General features: G+C 33.7%; 1 protein-coding gene across 1 annotated transcript; it reads left to right on the top strand.

Annotated features, from left to right (window-relative positions):
• LOC107851195 lies at window positions 1-4,727 on the top strand (the record flags this gene model as incomplete). Its single annotated transcript, XM_016696136.2, is given in 5 exon segments — window positions 1-189; window positions 1,462-1,539; window positions 1,631-1,715; window positions 3,769-3,857; window positions 4,431-4,727. Coding segments are annotated over 5 exon segments (585 nt in total), but the record flags the coding sequence as incomplete, so codon positions are not given.
• Window positions 4,728-14,765: the final 10,038 nt, after the last annotated feature.

Raw genomic sequence — 14,765 nt, 5'->3', positions numbered from 1 at the left:
GCCTCCGCCGCCGCTGCTACCGCCGGCACGGCCACCGAGGACCGGCTATCGTCGATCCTCCTCGGGAATGGCGTCAGAGATTTCAGGTTCAAACGTGTTGATTCAGATTACTATGATTGGAGTTTAGAAGCCCGTCGTGATGTTCTCGGTGCTGCTTCTATTCATCATCTCTGTAAAAGCATTGTTCTGGTACCTGCCCTACCTCTCTATTTTTCCTTTTTCTATGTATGATACAATCAGCTGGTTTTTGAATTTCAATTGTTTCAATTTGAGCTGCTGAATTAGGAAAAATAACATAAACATACACCTTTAACTTATCATATTTACACAAATTCTCACCCTATAAAGTAATTACAAATGTATCAGGAGCTAATTATGTATCTCTGACAGACCCAAAATTGGAAAAAATTGTATGAGAAGCTAATTATGTATCTTTACTAAGGAAAAAATATATGTTCCTTGAATGTATTATGTATCTCGGCGGACTCAAAATCGAAAAATATATATCGGGAGCTAATTATGTATCTTTATAAAGTGGATGTATCAGGAGATAATTATGTATCCCAACAAACCCAAAATCGAAAAAAAAATTAATCGGGAGCTAATAATGTATCTTTACTAAGGAAAAAATGTATCTTTGTTGGATGTATTATGTATATCGATAGACCCAAAATCGAAAAAAATGTATCTTTATTGGATTTATCGGGAGCTAATTATATATCTCGACAGACCCAAAATCGAAATTTATGTAATTAAGCCCAAACTGTTGGAATTTATGTTTTTTCCCCATAAAATTACTCGTATTAGATACTTGTGTATTCAAATTTTAGAAAAGGTTTACGATATTGTAAGTGCTCGTATGGTCGATAAGTTAAGCACGTATTTAATACATAAACATACACTCAAACTTATTTTGGCCTTAGGTGGCAAGTAAATACTCCAATTTGAGTATGCACGTCTAGACACCTCAATTCATCTCCATTGTCTCATGTGAATAGTCCAACTTACAAAAGATCATCTTAGACTCCTCCCCAAATTTTGTGTCACGTCAACGTTGGGTGTCCACGATACGCAATGGGGACGAGTTTGATCGTTTAGTTGCCAATTGAGACTAAGTTGAGATGTTAGATGTTTACTCTCAAGGTTGGAGTGATTACTTGCTAGCTGAGGCCAAGTTTGGTGCCTATTTATGTATTATGCCTTCCATTAATTATACACATTAGCATACAGTTAAATGAAATTCTGGTGTTGAAAATGGCTATGATATTGCATGCTCTTTTTTTTGTTTTTGTTGAATTCGGATTTGCATGTGCGGGGGTACATTCTACCCTCCCCGTACCCAACTAGTGGAATTACACTGTCTATGTTGTTGTTCTCGGTGCTTCTTAACTTTGATATATCTCGGTGTCTCTTAGAAGGGGCTCTTTCCTATCTTAGTCAAATCTGTCTGCTCAATTGCAGGTAAATACTCAAGCCCCATCCAATATTACTGATTGTAGTGATCGTAGCAATTCAAAGTACTACGTCGTCGTTGTACAGGTAATGATTATGCAACTTCAGTTCTGTTTTGGTGTCTAGAAACAGTATCTACGATTAACATAACGTTCTTCTTATCCGAGCGTAATTACAGTATACTGCTCGATTCAATGCTGAGACTGTGAAGAACTTTCTGTACACTCTCAACGATGGCAAGATAGCTAAAAAGAAATTCAATAGTAAGTTCCTTCTCTAAACAGCACATCAATGAGATCTAGCAGTTAATTGAGTCAGAGAATCTTCAGAGTGTCCGAAAATATTGAATTAGAAGTGTTAGTTGATTATATTAAGAGAAGACTTTGCAGCAAGGTCCATTAGTTGTGTAAGCTTTTGATGTATCTATCAATGCATCAATGATGCCTCAATCCAAATTAATTGGGGTCGGCTATAGAGATCCTCTATATCCATTCCCCTCTACTGTGACGTTTGGTATATATATATATATAAACTCAATCAATAACCATAAATGAATGTGCATGTTTATATCGCATATTCAAATTATATGTTGCAAACAATAACCATCAATGAATGTGTGTGCTTATATTGCATTAGTTAGTTGATTAAAGTTTATATTTACGTCCTATTGAGTACAAAGAAGCACTCTTTTTGTCTTCCTTGAACCAGTCACATACTTTAGAAGCTTTTGCAGTTCAACTTAACCTTGCAGTTTTTAAGATAGAGATACTTTGTATGTTGTTGTTGTTGTACTGAGAGATATTTCCTGTTACAAGGTCCTTTTGTCCGAATGTCTTCTTCCGTGTATTTAATGGTCAAAAAAGAAAAGAGAGTTGGACAGTGCTAAGAGTGTGTGTGTCACACTTCATGTGCTTCTTCTGCGCATATGACGTTAGGAATCGTTCTGTCATATATGTATATCTTGATATGAGATTTTACTGGGACATTAGCATATTAGGGAGCCCAAGTGATGGGAGTAAGTATCGTCTTGCAACATAATTATCTCTCACAAATTGCAGCTTATTGACTGCTTGTTTCTTGGCATGTTAACAACAACAACATACCTAGTGTATTCCCACAAAGTGGGTCTGGGCAGGGTAGAGTATACGTAGACCATGCCACTACCTCGTATGAAGTAGAGAGGTTGTTTCCGATAGACCCCCGGCTTAGGACCGACACAAAATAAATGCATATAAACTAGTACAATCTGCAAAATAAAGTAACACCACTAACAACAACAAAAAAATAACAACATATAAAGTCCCACAAGTGAAGTCGGGGGAGGGTAGAGTGTACGCAGACCTTACCACTACCTCAAGGAGGTAGAGAGGTTGTTTCCAAAAGACCCTCGAATCAAGTGCAACAAATCCAGGTACAAGAACAACAAAAGATTTATGCTAATTACACAATTAAGTAGAAATAATCCAAAAGAACAAAACTTGGGGTCTTTCAGATTATGATAAAGAACTAATCTTTACAAGAACAACAGAAAAAACAACAATATATGAAATCCCAGTCGTGAGGTCCAAGGAGGGTAGCGTGTACATAGACATTACCATCACCTCGTGGAGGTAGAGAGGTTGTTTCTAAAATACCATCGACTCAAGTGCAACAAATCCAGGTTCAAGAACAACAAATAATTTATGCTAATTACATAGTTAAGTAGAAATAATCCCCCAAAAAAAACTTGGGGTCTTTCAGATTCTGATTAAGAACCAATCTTTACAAGAACAACAGAAAAACAACAACATATGAAATCCCACAAGCGAGGTCTCGGGAGGGTAGAGCGTACGCAGACCTTACCACTACACAGGAACAAATTGATTATAGGGTTTGGATGGTATGCCTAAACGTTCTGTTAATAGAAATTCCAGCTATGATTCTTTATATGATTTGCTTGCTTTCACCTGCTAGATAAACTGTTATGTAGTTCTGTGTTATCACCCCAGTAATGCTCTCTCTGCGAAATGCTAATCACATTGAACAAACTATGATTCTACCACTGGATACACGATTCTAAGAAAACTGGGAATTATTCGATGACGAAACATCCAGCAAAGAACTGAAGTCCTGACGTTGAGACACTTGATCTATGCACTTTGTTGCTTATTATTACTACATTTTTGGTTGTTGATGTACTCTTAACCGTATTTTTTGTTTGAAACATGTACAAACATATGCTCATATGCTCCAAGTTTATAAGTTGTGCCCAGATTTGGTGTCACATTATGTTGTACACCACGTAGAATAATGTTTGCTATTGGCTGCTTTTTGCAGTGAGACTTGCTCCCGAGGAGACATCAGTGAAACTGACTGGTTATGAACACAATGGAGTTACGTGTGTTGGCATGAAAACAGATATACCGGTATTCACTCTCTATGCTTTTTAGGAAATTTTGTTTTAAGATTGCCTAGTCCTGCATCCTTTTTATAGGTTAACATATAAAGTGTACCTAGGGAAACTATAGTTCAAAGAAATGTGGTGAAACTTGGTCAGCAAATAAAGAAAACGAATTTTATCAGAAGAAGCCAACTTGTGAATTGAAAAGCGAATGTCATGATTTCATGTTCTCTTGCTGGTTTCTTTCGAAATATTGATCCAGTCATAACTATTCGAAATTAAATTCAAGCATCTTTTTTTTCACTCCTTAAGCTTAAAAAAGTTATCGACCAGTTTAATTTGTGTGCACCTCAAGTATTTCTATGAGGTACCCGTCAACCTCTCAGTAGCATAGGTATCAGGTAACTCGGTCCACCAGGGCTTGGACGCGTAGATACCTAGTGGTTTTTGCCTCCACTAGGATTGAACTTGAGACCTCATTGTTCTCAACTACTTCATTGACCCTAGGTCACTCCCTTGGGTGCGGTTAGCGCATATGCCCCTAACCATATTGCGGTACTAGTATGGTGATTGCAACTCATAATGTCAAATTTTACAGGTGATTTTGGATGAAGCAATTACAAAGCTCAACCCGGATTTCTTCTGGTTGGGAGGCGGTGAGATTGATCTTAAACTGGGGATGAGGACATCGGAATTCATCAATTTTGCTAAACCATTTATCGTCAACTGCAGTGATGCTTAAAACAACCTCTGTCACAAAGGCTTTGCCAGTAGGAAATCTTTTAGAACCTGCAAAAATTGCTGGTTAAATTTCATTATTATAGGTTGATTCGCTTGATTGTAATTCCCCTTTCTGGATTGTGAAGTTTCATCTTTATTGAGATTTTTACACAAATGGCTGGTCAGATTCACTGCTTACTTTTCCAAGCCAATATATACACACATACAACTATTTGAAGTTTTTTTTTTTTAGGTTTCCATTCGGTATTCGATACCCGCATTGGAGTCCGACTAATTTGGATTCGCGCTGGGTAGGGCTCCATTCGGGGAGTAGCGCTTCCTACCAAGAATTTTTCCATATCCAGGGCTCGAATCCGAGACCTTCGATTAAGGGAGGAGCAGCTTCATCCACTGCACCACATTTTTTGGTGATAACTATTTGAAGTTTTAAGTTGTTGGGTGAATGACTATATCACTATAAACTATGTCACATATGGTTTACCTGTTATGTGAAAATATCTAATCAACAATTGTCTTGAACTTCATTCATAGGATTTACCATTTACCCTTGGGAGTATTTGCAATATATCAAAACTAGAAGTGCAAGGCCCGTGTCAGCACGGGCTCAACAGTAGAACATGTGGATTGCAATTTTTAAGTTTTAGGATTTATCTTGGAATAGAAAATTTAAGCAGTACTGCAATAGAATATTTTTATTAGGATGATTGAGTTGAGGGGATCACAATTGAAACCTTTTTTTAACCTTTTTGTTGAATTTTGCGATTAGAAATATAAAGAAAGAATAGGCGTAAATCTGATGAAATAGCTTAAATCAAATATCCAGCAGATTATTGATTTTCAATATCGCAAAGATTAAGAATCATGTAAACTTACCCGATAAAGAGAATACACAATTTAGATTCGCTATTGTTTTGTTTAATTATTATTTTTAACACAGAAAAAGAGTGTTGTTTTTTAATAGAGAAGGAAGAGTTCAGATTTTCTTTTCTTTATTTTATTTTTAAAACAGAGAAATGTTAATTAATATTGAGGAGCTGTAAAAAGTTGAGAAAGATGGCTACACATATTTGATAGAAAATTTGCCAATGTCAAGAAAATGCAAAGTATTTGGTAGCAAATTTATGATAGATACACGTTTTTTGTACCTAAATTTACTTTATTTATATTTAAATTAGTTTGTAAAAATCTTTTGCAATTAATCTTTATACTTTTTTTCTTTAATTTCTTTAAAATATAGTAATAAAATTTACTTATGCTTTATTCTTCTCACACTTTACTACATACATTTTATCCTCTTTAAATCTCATTATGTCATTTTACCCTCTTTAAACATCATTGTACATTAAAATCACGATTGAAGCAGCTGAAGCAGAAATCAGTCAATTTTTAAATTTTTTTTGTTAATTATTGTTATTTACAGTACTTTTTATTTCATTTTCAAATAATATATGTTGTTTTATATCTTCTTCTGTCCTGTCTCAATTTATGTGGTAGTAATATAATTTTGATAGTCAATCAAATATTTTATGTTGACATATCATTTTTTTATTCTTATTTTTCTAATACATAAATAACTTATAATAAGAAGTGATATAGTAAAATCATCATTCGAAAGGCGAAAATTTAGTTTAAAACATTAAGAGTTAATTTTGCATTTTATGTCTATTTTATTGTTCATTAAATATTATTTATTTTCTTAATACCTATATGACTCGTAATAATTAATTAAGAGCGATTGATTATGTTATTACAGTAAAAATTAATATAATTTTATCATATCCAATAGTAATCATCGATAATTCACCGGAATAGTAGATTAATTAAATACGAGATGCTATATTTGTATATGCAAAGTATGATATTATTAAACATTATTGGATAGTGCATTATATTTATCTTTCACAATAATAAAATTTTACTATATATTTTTCTTTATTTCTTTTTAGCTTGATACATATTGACCCAACACAAATTCTAAGAAAATATTAATTAGAAATTTATTTTATTAAATTAAATTTATTAATTTTGTTCTTTAAAAATTTAAAGTTAAGTTTAAATATTAGTATTTCTATATAAGAAGAAAAAAATAATTTTAAAATTGAAATTTACTAAAATAAATAAATAAATAAAAAGATTAATTTTCAATATAAAAGTCAGTTAAAATAATAAAATTGATTTAATTTAAATATTTAGTTGCAATTAATTAAGATAATTTTTTATTTTGTCATGATTTATGCTGCACCGATAAATTTTTGAGAGTTGAATAGAACTTTTATTTATTTTTAAAAAAGTATTTTAACTTGTTAATTATTGTGATTTATAATAATTTTTACGTAATTACCAAATAATATATTTACTCCTTGTGTCCCAATTTATGTGGCTTCGATACAATTTTGAGAGTCAACTAAAATTTTTATATATCTTTTAAGTATTTTAAGTTGTTAATTATTATGATTTGCAGTACTTTTTCTTTTATCTCAATTTATGTGGCATTGCTAAAATAATGAGAATCAATAAAATTTCTATATGTCTTCTAAATATTTTAAGTTATTAGTTATTGTGATTTGTGGTAACAAATTAGTTTGAACATGATAGTCAATTAAATAAATAAAAAAAATTTGCTTCCAATATGTAGTTATAGTTAATTAATATAAATTAATAAAATATATTAAATATTTAAATCATTATAATAAAATAATGAAATTATTATATATTGGGATATGATATGTAATTAAATAGGAGTAGAGGAATGTTTTGGTATTTACGTAATAGGTGGTGGAAACCACCTTTTCTATAAGAAATGTACATTAGAACGTATAACAAGTTGGTTCAGGGAAGAAATAGGAGGAAATAGAATCTCATACAAAATAGAGTTTCTTGGTACATTATAAATAGTATTTGGCAAAGGAATACAAAATTCATTAGTTTTATACAGGATAAACATTGATAGAAAAAAGGTAAATGTAAACCTTTTCAAACATATTGCTCAAGAGTGAGGTTATTAAAGCGTACACATGTGGCTCAAGAGTGAGATTATTAAAGTGTACACATGTGGCTCAAGAGTGAGGTTATTAAAGCGTTTGCTTTAGATCCTAAAAATGTTGACACCCAAAAAGTTTTGAAGTGAATTTTATGATTTTTATTTCACTTAAAATTATAGTAAAAATTGTAAAAAAAATAAAATACAATATTTACCTAAAAATGGAAAGAAAGAAAAACTATAAATGTTTTATCAAAAATGTTTTAGAACTTTAAATTAAATAACCCAAATCTTCATATTAATAAATAAAACTTTGACAACAACATCCGAAGTAATGTATTGCAAATAAATGATCAACATCTTATTAGTTGGAACTAATTCTTACTTTTATAAATAATAATATAACTATTTGAATTAATAATACTTCAACAAGTGGTATATAAGAATAAAAAAAAATAAAAAAAACAACTCTAATGATTATTTTTTTGTTTTATATCTATATTGAAGATCTCTTATTAAAATTTGACTTTGAGTCACTAATTTTATTGAAACTGTTTTTAGAATTTCAATTTTGTTGCAATATTTTTCTTGTTCGACGTCAACTATCCCATTTTCTTTAGCAAATTTGTACGCCATTGAAGAACAAAATGGTAACCATGCCTGTTTAGCCTATTTGGCCTCAATATCAGGACACGAATAATGTTCAAGAAGGCAATTAACTAATTGTTGCGATATACCGGCGCATGCCCAACAACAACATTTAATTACGTAATACAATACAAAATATAGACTTACCACAATGTTTTTTATCATAAATGACAAGAGGACGTTTTTGCCCACCTACGTAAAATGAATTTGAAAAAATAATAAAAATGAGAAAGAAAATAAAATAGTATCTAGAAAACAAAAAAAATCATGAACAACTTGATGTTTAAATGTAACATAGAGGATACACTTGTGTTGCTACCATTCAATGTTGTAAATATGTAAAAACTTGCTCACATCATTTGACGGTTCTTTTATCTTTAATAAGAAATATGGTTGTGTTGGTGTATGGACAGTATCATGTTTTTTAAATTGATTCGTTTTGCTGATAAATGTTTTGACACGACGTATTTAAGGAGAAGTGTCGAATGATGTAGTTTTGATTGATGAGTTCGGGAGGTGATAATGATGTAGTTTATTTTGATTGTTTCTTAAAAGCTATGGTATGGTATGTTTCCTTTTCATGGTTTGGTAACCATGAAATCTCCCAATTTATAGAACCACTTATTTGGCGGTGGTATCCCATGGTTTTCTTCTTTTTCCAATTATGTCATTACCTAATATTAATAAATCCTATTTTACCCTATATTACTTTCAACTCTGAATACATTATATTTTTATGTTTTTTGCTCATCGTTCTCCTCTGTGGGGTTCTCTCGTGGTTCTCCTCTGCGTTCTTCTTCGTTCTTTCGCCTTCAGTCTCCTCTTCTACTCTCGTTCTCTTTTTATAGATTTGTCTTTTTAAACGTAACTGCTTATTGTTTTCTTTTCGTGTTATTGTCCGTCGAATGATTTATTTGTCAAGAAATTGACCAAGTATGAAATTATGTCAGATGAACACCCTTCGTCGAGTAATTACGTGGTCTACAAAGGTTAAATGTTAGCTATTATGAGTAAATATTAATTTTGCACACCCTTAACATAACTGGGAAAAAAATTTGCACATCCTTTGCTAAATTCTTGGCTCCACCACCAGAGGTGGAGCTACCATCCTTTAGGGGGTCGGCCGAACCCCCCTCGACAGGAAAATATACTATTTATACATGATTAAAATTATTTTTTATGTGGTTATAGTAGGTGTTGAACCCCATTCGACTAAGTTTTCTTTGAATATTGAACCCCCTCAGTTGAAATCCTGGCTCCGCCTCTGTCCGCCACTCATCCACCCTTCATGCATAATGCATTATTCCATTCATATCAATTCTCAGGGAAGGGAGATGATGCATTCAATTTTTTGTTTCCATTTTTATAGTAGATATGCATTCTTAGTTTGTAATTCTTCAACAAATTCCTGAAACAATATCAACTAAAAGTTCTACTAGATCATTCACTGGCAGCACGTGATTGAATATGCAAACCAGGGAATTGTTGGGTTCAATATGTATGAAAAAAGGTGTGAATGGAAAATGGAAAGAAAAATGGTGGAAGAAAGGAGACACCAATTTAGAAGGTGTACTCCCAAAATTGAAAAGTTCACTAATTCTCCCAATTGAGATAAAAAAGAATTTTTCTGCAATAAACTCTCTTCTTGTTTTTACAAATACTCTGTATGATCAGTCAATCCGTTAAGTAAGTTCGACGATATTCCAATTGTTTGAGGTACCGCTACAGTTGGTTTGTTTGGCCATTTTATCCTGGGAGAAAAATTTCGCAACCTCGGGTGTAGTGGGGGGAATTATTTCTGTAAGGAAAGTCCGTGAATTCAGACGACTTGGCCTTATTCATTTCTGTTTCATCTATGTTCTGAAAAAATAAAATACACCACTTGAAAAGGTCATTTTGATCTTGTGTTGAGGGTATTTGATATACTTCATTGTGTTCTTGTTTAGACTTGAACTCTAGTTGAAGTTGTTGTTCTGCATATACAGATTCTGCGTACCCGTAGAAGGATCTTAAGGAAATAATTTTCAGAATCTGTATAGCTTGTTTTTTGGAGATTAAAGTTTTAACTTTCTACTCTGCCTGAACTTAACTAGTGATTTGAAGTCATAAAAACTTCATCACAAGTTAAAGATCATTCGGTTGACAATTGGAAGTCATAAGAACTTCATTGTCATCTAGAAACAAGAAGAAAAGTTTAAAGTTACTTAACTTTATAAGTAGTATTCTGAAAATACTAAGTACTTTTTGTCTTGTGGTGACAGAAAAAATGACAAGTGATAGTCAAATGCAAGATGCGGCAACGTTTGTGGGGGCAACTAATATTGCCACATCAAGTCGCACAAATGCTCCGCCTACAATGGCACCAGCGGAGAAGCCCGAAAAATTTGCGGGCATTGACTTTAAATGATGGCAGCAAAAGATGTTCTTTTACCTCACCACTTTGTGTCTGCAATGGTTCACTAGCGAAGACGCTCCTGAGATGCCCGAAGGAATCTCGGACAAAGAGCGTTTCGTAATTTTAGAAGCTTGGAAATATTCAGACTTCCTTTGCAGGAATTATATTCTGAGTGGTCTCCAAGACGACCTCTACAATGTCTACAGTGGAACTAAAACATCGAAGGAATTATGAGGGGCACTTGAACGAAAATATAAAACAGAGGATGCGGGAATTAAGAAATTCCTTGTTGCACGGTTCCTGGACTTTAAAATGATAGATAGCAAATTGGACGTCTCTCAAGTGCAGGAGTTGCAAGTCATCATACATGATCTCCTAGCAGAAGGTATATCTTTGAAAATACCTTAGTTGAACAAATTTAAAAAGTTCTTAATACTCATATAAACTGTTTTGTAGGTTTGATTGTGAATGATGCATTTCAAGTAGCAGCGATAGTTGAGAAGCTACCACCTTTGTGGAAAGACTTCAAAAACTACTTGAAGCATAAACGCAAAGAGATGACTGTCGAAGATTTTATTGTCCGACTGCGTATTGAAGAGGACAATAAAGCTGCCGACATAAGGTCAAAAAGGAACTCTACAATTAATGGAGCACATATTGTAGAAGATGATCAAAACAATTCTAAGAAAAGAAAGAAAGCTGAACAAGGAAGCAATCAACCCAAGAAGAAATTCAAGGGAAAATGCTTCAATTGTGGCAAGATTGGCCACAAGTCCATGGATTGTCATGCCCCGAAGAAAGGTAAGAAAAAGTATCAAGCAAATATGATTGAATCCAACAAAGAATGCGATGATTTGTGTGTTATGTTCTCAGAATGCAACTTAGTGGGGGATCCGCGTGAATGGTGGATGGATTCTGGTGCCACCCGCCATGTATGTGCCAACAAAGAGTTGTTTTCATCATTTGCTCCAGCTCAAGTAGAAGAAATGATCTACATGGCTAACTCCGTTACTGCTAAGGTGGAAGGAACAGGGAAAGTGTGCTTGAAAATGACTTCGGGCAAGGTCTTGACACCTAACAATGTCTTGTATATTCCAGAATTACGTAGAAACTTAATTTCTGTTTCACTTCTAGATAAGAACGGATTCAAATATGTAACCATTTCTGAAAAAATTGTAATTAACAAAGGAGAAATGTATGTAGGAAAAGACTATCTCATCGAGGGCCTTTATAAGATGAATGTAATGACTGTTGAAATAAATAAAAGTTTAAATTCTTCTTATTTTCTTGAGTCTTATGATTTATGGAATGAACGTTTAGGACATGTTAATTATGAAACGTTACGAAAATTGATTAACTTAGAAGTTTTGCCAAACTTTGAGTGCAATAAATCAAAGTGTCAAACGTGTGTAGAATCAAAGTATACAAAGCATCCTTATAAGTCCATTGAAAGGAATTCCAATCCTTTAGACTTAGTATACACTGTCATTTGTGATATGAAGTCGACACCATCACGTGGTGGGAAAAAGTATCTCATAACTTTTATTGACGATTGCACTAGATATTGTTATGTCTATTTGCTAAATAGTAAGGATAAAGCAATAGATGCGTTTAGGCAATATAAAACTGAAGTTGAAAATCAGTTAGATAAAAAGATAGAAATGATAAGTGATAGAAGCAGAGAATATGAATCTCTCTTCGCCGAAATATGTGTAGAGAATGAAATCGTCCATCAAACTACGGCTCCGTATTCACCTCAATCTAACGGAATTGCGGAAAGTAAAAACCAAACTTTGAAGGAAATGATGAATGTCTTGCTTATAAGTTCTAGTTTAACGCAAAACTTATGGGGAAAGGCTATCCTTACAGCCAATCGTATACTCAACAGAGTTCCCCATAGTAAGACACAATCAATTCCTTATGAAAAATGGAAAGGAAGGAAACCCAACTTGAAATATTTCAAAGTATGGGGGTGTCTAGCAAAGGTCCAAATTCCTATGCCTAAAAGGGTTAAGATAGGACCTAAAACAGTGGACTGCGTGTTCATAGGATATGCTAAAAGTAGTAAAGCATGTCAATTTTTGGTACATAAATTCGAACATCCGGATATTAATGAAAATACGGTAATTGAATCAGACAATGTTGAATTTTTTGAAAACATTTACCCGTATAAAATTAGACATGAACAGTCTAGTGGAGGATCTAAATGACCTCGAGATGAACCAAGTGAGAATGTACATAATGAAGAAAATTCAAGACGTAGTATACGTCAAAGAACGTCTACTTAATTTGGATCGAATTTTGTAACATTTCTCTTAGAAAATGAGTCTCAAACATTTAGGGAAGCGATGACATCTTCGGAATCATCCTTTTGGAAAGAGGCAGTCGATAGTGAGATTAATTCAATCTTAAGCAACCATACATGGGAATTGGTTGATCTTCCTCCCGGAAATAAACCTTTAGGTTCTAAATGGATTTTCAAAAGGAAGATGAAACGGATGACACTATCGGCAAATACAAGGCAAGACTTGTAGTAAAGGGATTCAAACAAAAAGAAAGCCTTGATTACTTTGATACATACTCTCCAGTAACAAGGATAACATCGATTCAAATGTTAATTGCCTTAGCGGCGGTATATGATCTTCAAATCCATCAAATGGATGTGAAAACCGCTTTCCTAAATAGAGAATTGGAGGAAGAAATATACATGGAACACCTTGATGGTTTTATGTTCCAAGAAAGGAAAACAAGGTGTGTAAACTTATCAAGTCATTATATGGACTACAGCAAGCACCAAAACAATGGCATGCGAAGTTTGACCAAACCATGTTGGCAAACGGATTCAAAATAAATGAATGTGATAAATGTGTTTATATTAAAGACACTCCAAATCACCAAGTCATTGTATGTTTATATGTGGATGATATGTTGATCATCAGTAGAGATATTTCTGACATAACTGCAACAAAACGAATGCTCGAGAGCAAGTTTGATATGAAAGACCTCGGAGTTTTAGATGTAATCTTAGGTATAAGAATCCATCGAACTCTACAAGGGTTGGCATTGTCACAGTCTCATTATATCGAAAAGGTACTTGACAAGTTCAAGTATATGAAATTCGGTATTGCCAAGACTCCATTGGATGCGAGCTTTGCACTTTAAAAGAATGAAGGTGAAAGCGACTCGCAATTGGAGTACGCAAGAGTATTGGGATGTTGAATGTATATAATGAACTGTACACGACCAGACATAGCATGCACTATCAGTAAATTGAGTCGATACACGAGTAATCCCAACAAAAACTCACTGGATGGCAATGAAAAGAGTTTTGGGGTATCTTAAATACACTCAAGATTATGCTTTGCATTATAATAAATATCCTGCGGTACTTGAAGGATATAGTGATGCAAATTGGATCACCAGATCGAACGAAGTAAAATCCACAAGTGGATATGTATTTACTATCGGTGGAGGAACAGTCTCTTGAAAATCATCCAAACAGACTTGTATTGGAGGCTCTACAATGGAATCTAAATTTCTCGCATTGGATAAAGTCGGTGAAGAAGAAGAATAGCTCCGAAATTTCTTAGAAGATATTCCTTATTGGCCCAAGCCAGTGGCACCAGTATGTATACACTGTGATAGCCAAGCGGCAATAGGTAGGGCAGAGAGCATGATGTACAACGGTAAATCTCATCACATACGACGGAGACATAATACCGTTCGAGAACTTCTCTCTAGTGGAATTATCACTGTTGACTATGTAAAGTCAAAGGATAATGTGTCGGATCCACTTATAAAAGGCCTATCTAGAGAAGGAGTGGAAAGGACATCCAAGGGAATGGGATTAAGGCCTAGGACAAGTCAGCATGGCGGTAACTCTACCTAGCAGACTAGAGATCCAAAGAGCTAGGTTCAAGGAGCTCAAACAAAGTTGTGTCTGACAGGTTCAACATTGTCAATTACCCAACCCATTCTCATGATGTAGTTAATGTATAGTAATCAAGGATAAGACTTAAAGTGAAAAATCTTTTAATGATTATCTAAATATGACAGATTTGACCAAATAGTTTAATCTATAGGATTGAACGTTTAGAAATCACCTATGTGAGAGCAAAGTGGAAGCCGCTTCAAGGAGAATGTTAGTAAAGGCCTATTCTCTAAGCTCT

The sequence above is a fragment of the Capsicum annuum genome, chromosome 1 (assembly GCF_002878395.1).
Source record: "Capsicum annuum cultivar UCD-10X-F1 chromosome 1, UCD10Xv1.1, whole genome shotgun sequence".
In the NCBI taxonomy this organism is placed as follows: domain Eukaryota; kingdom Viridiplantae; phylum Streptophyta; class Magnoliopsida; order Solanales; family Solanaceae; genus Capsicum; species Capsicum annuum.
Note: the sequence above shows the minus strand (reverse complement) of the source record. Positions and strands in the feature narration are given on the sequence as shown.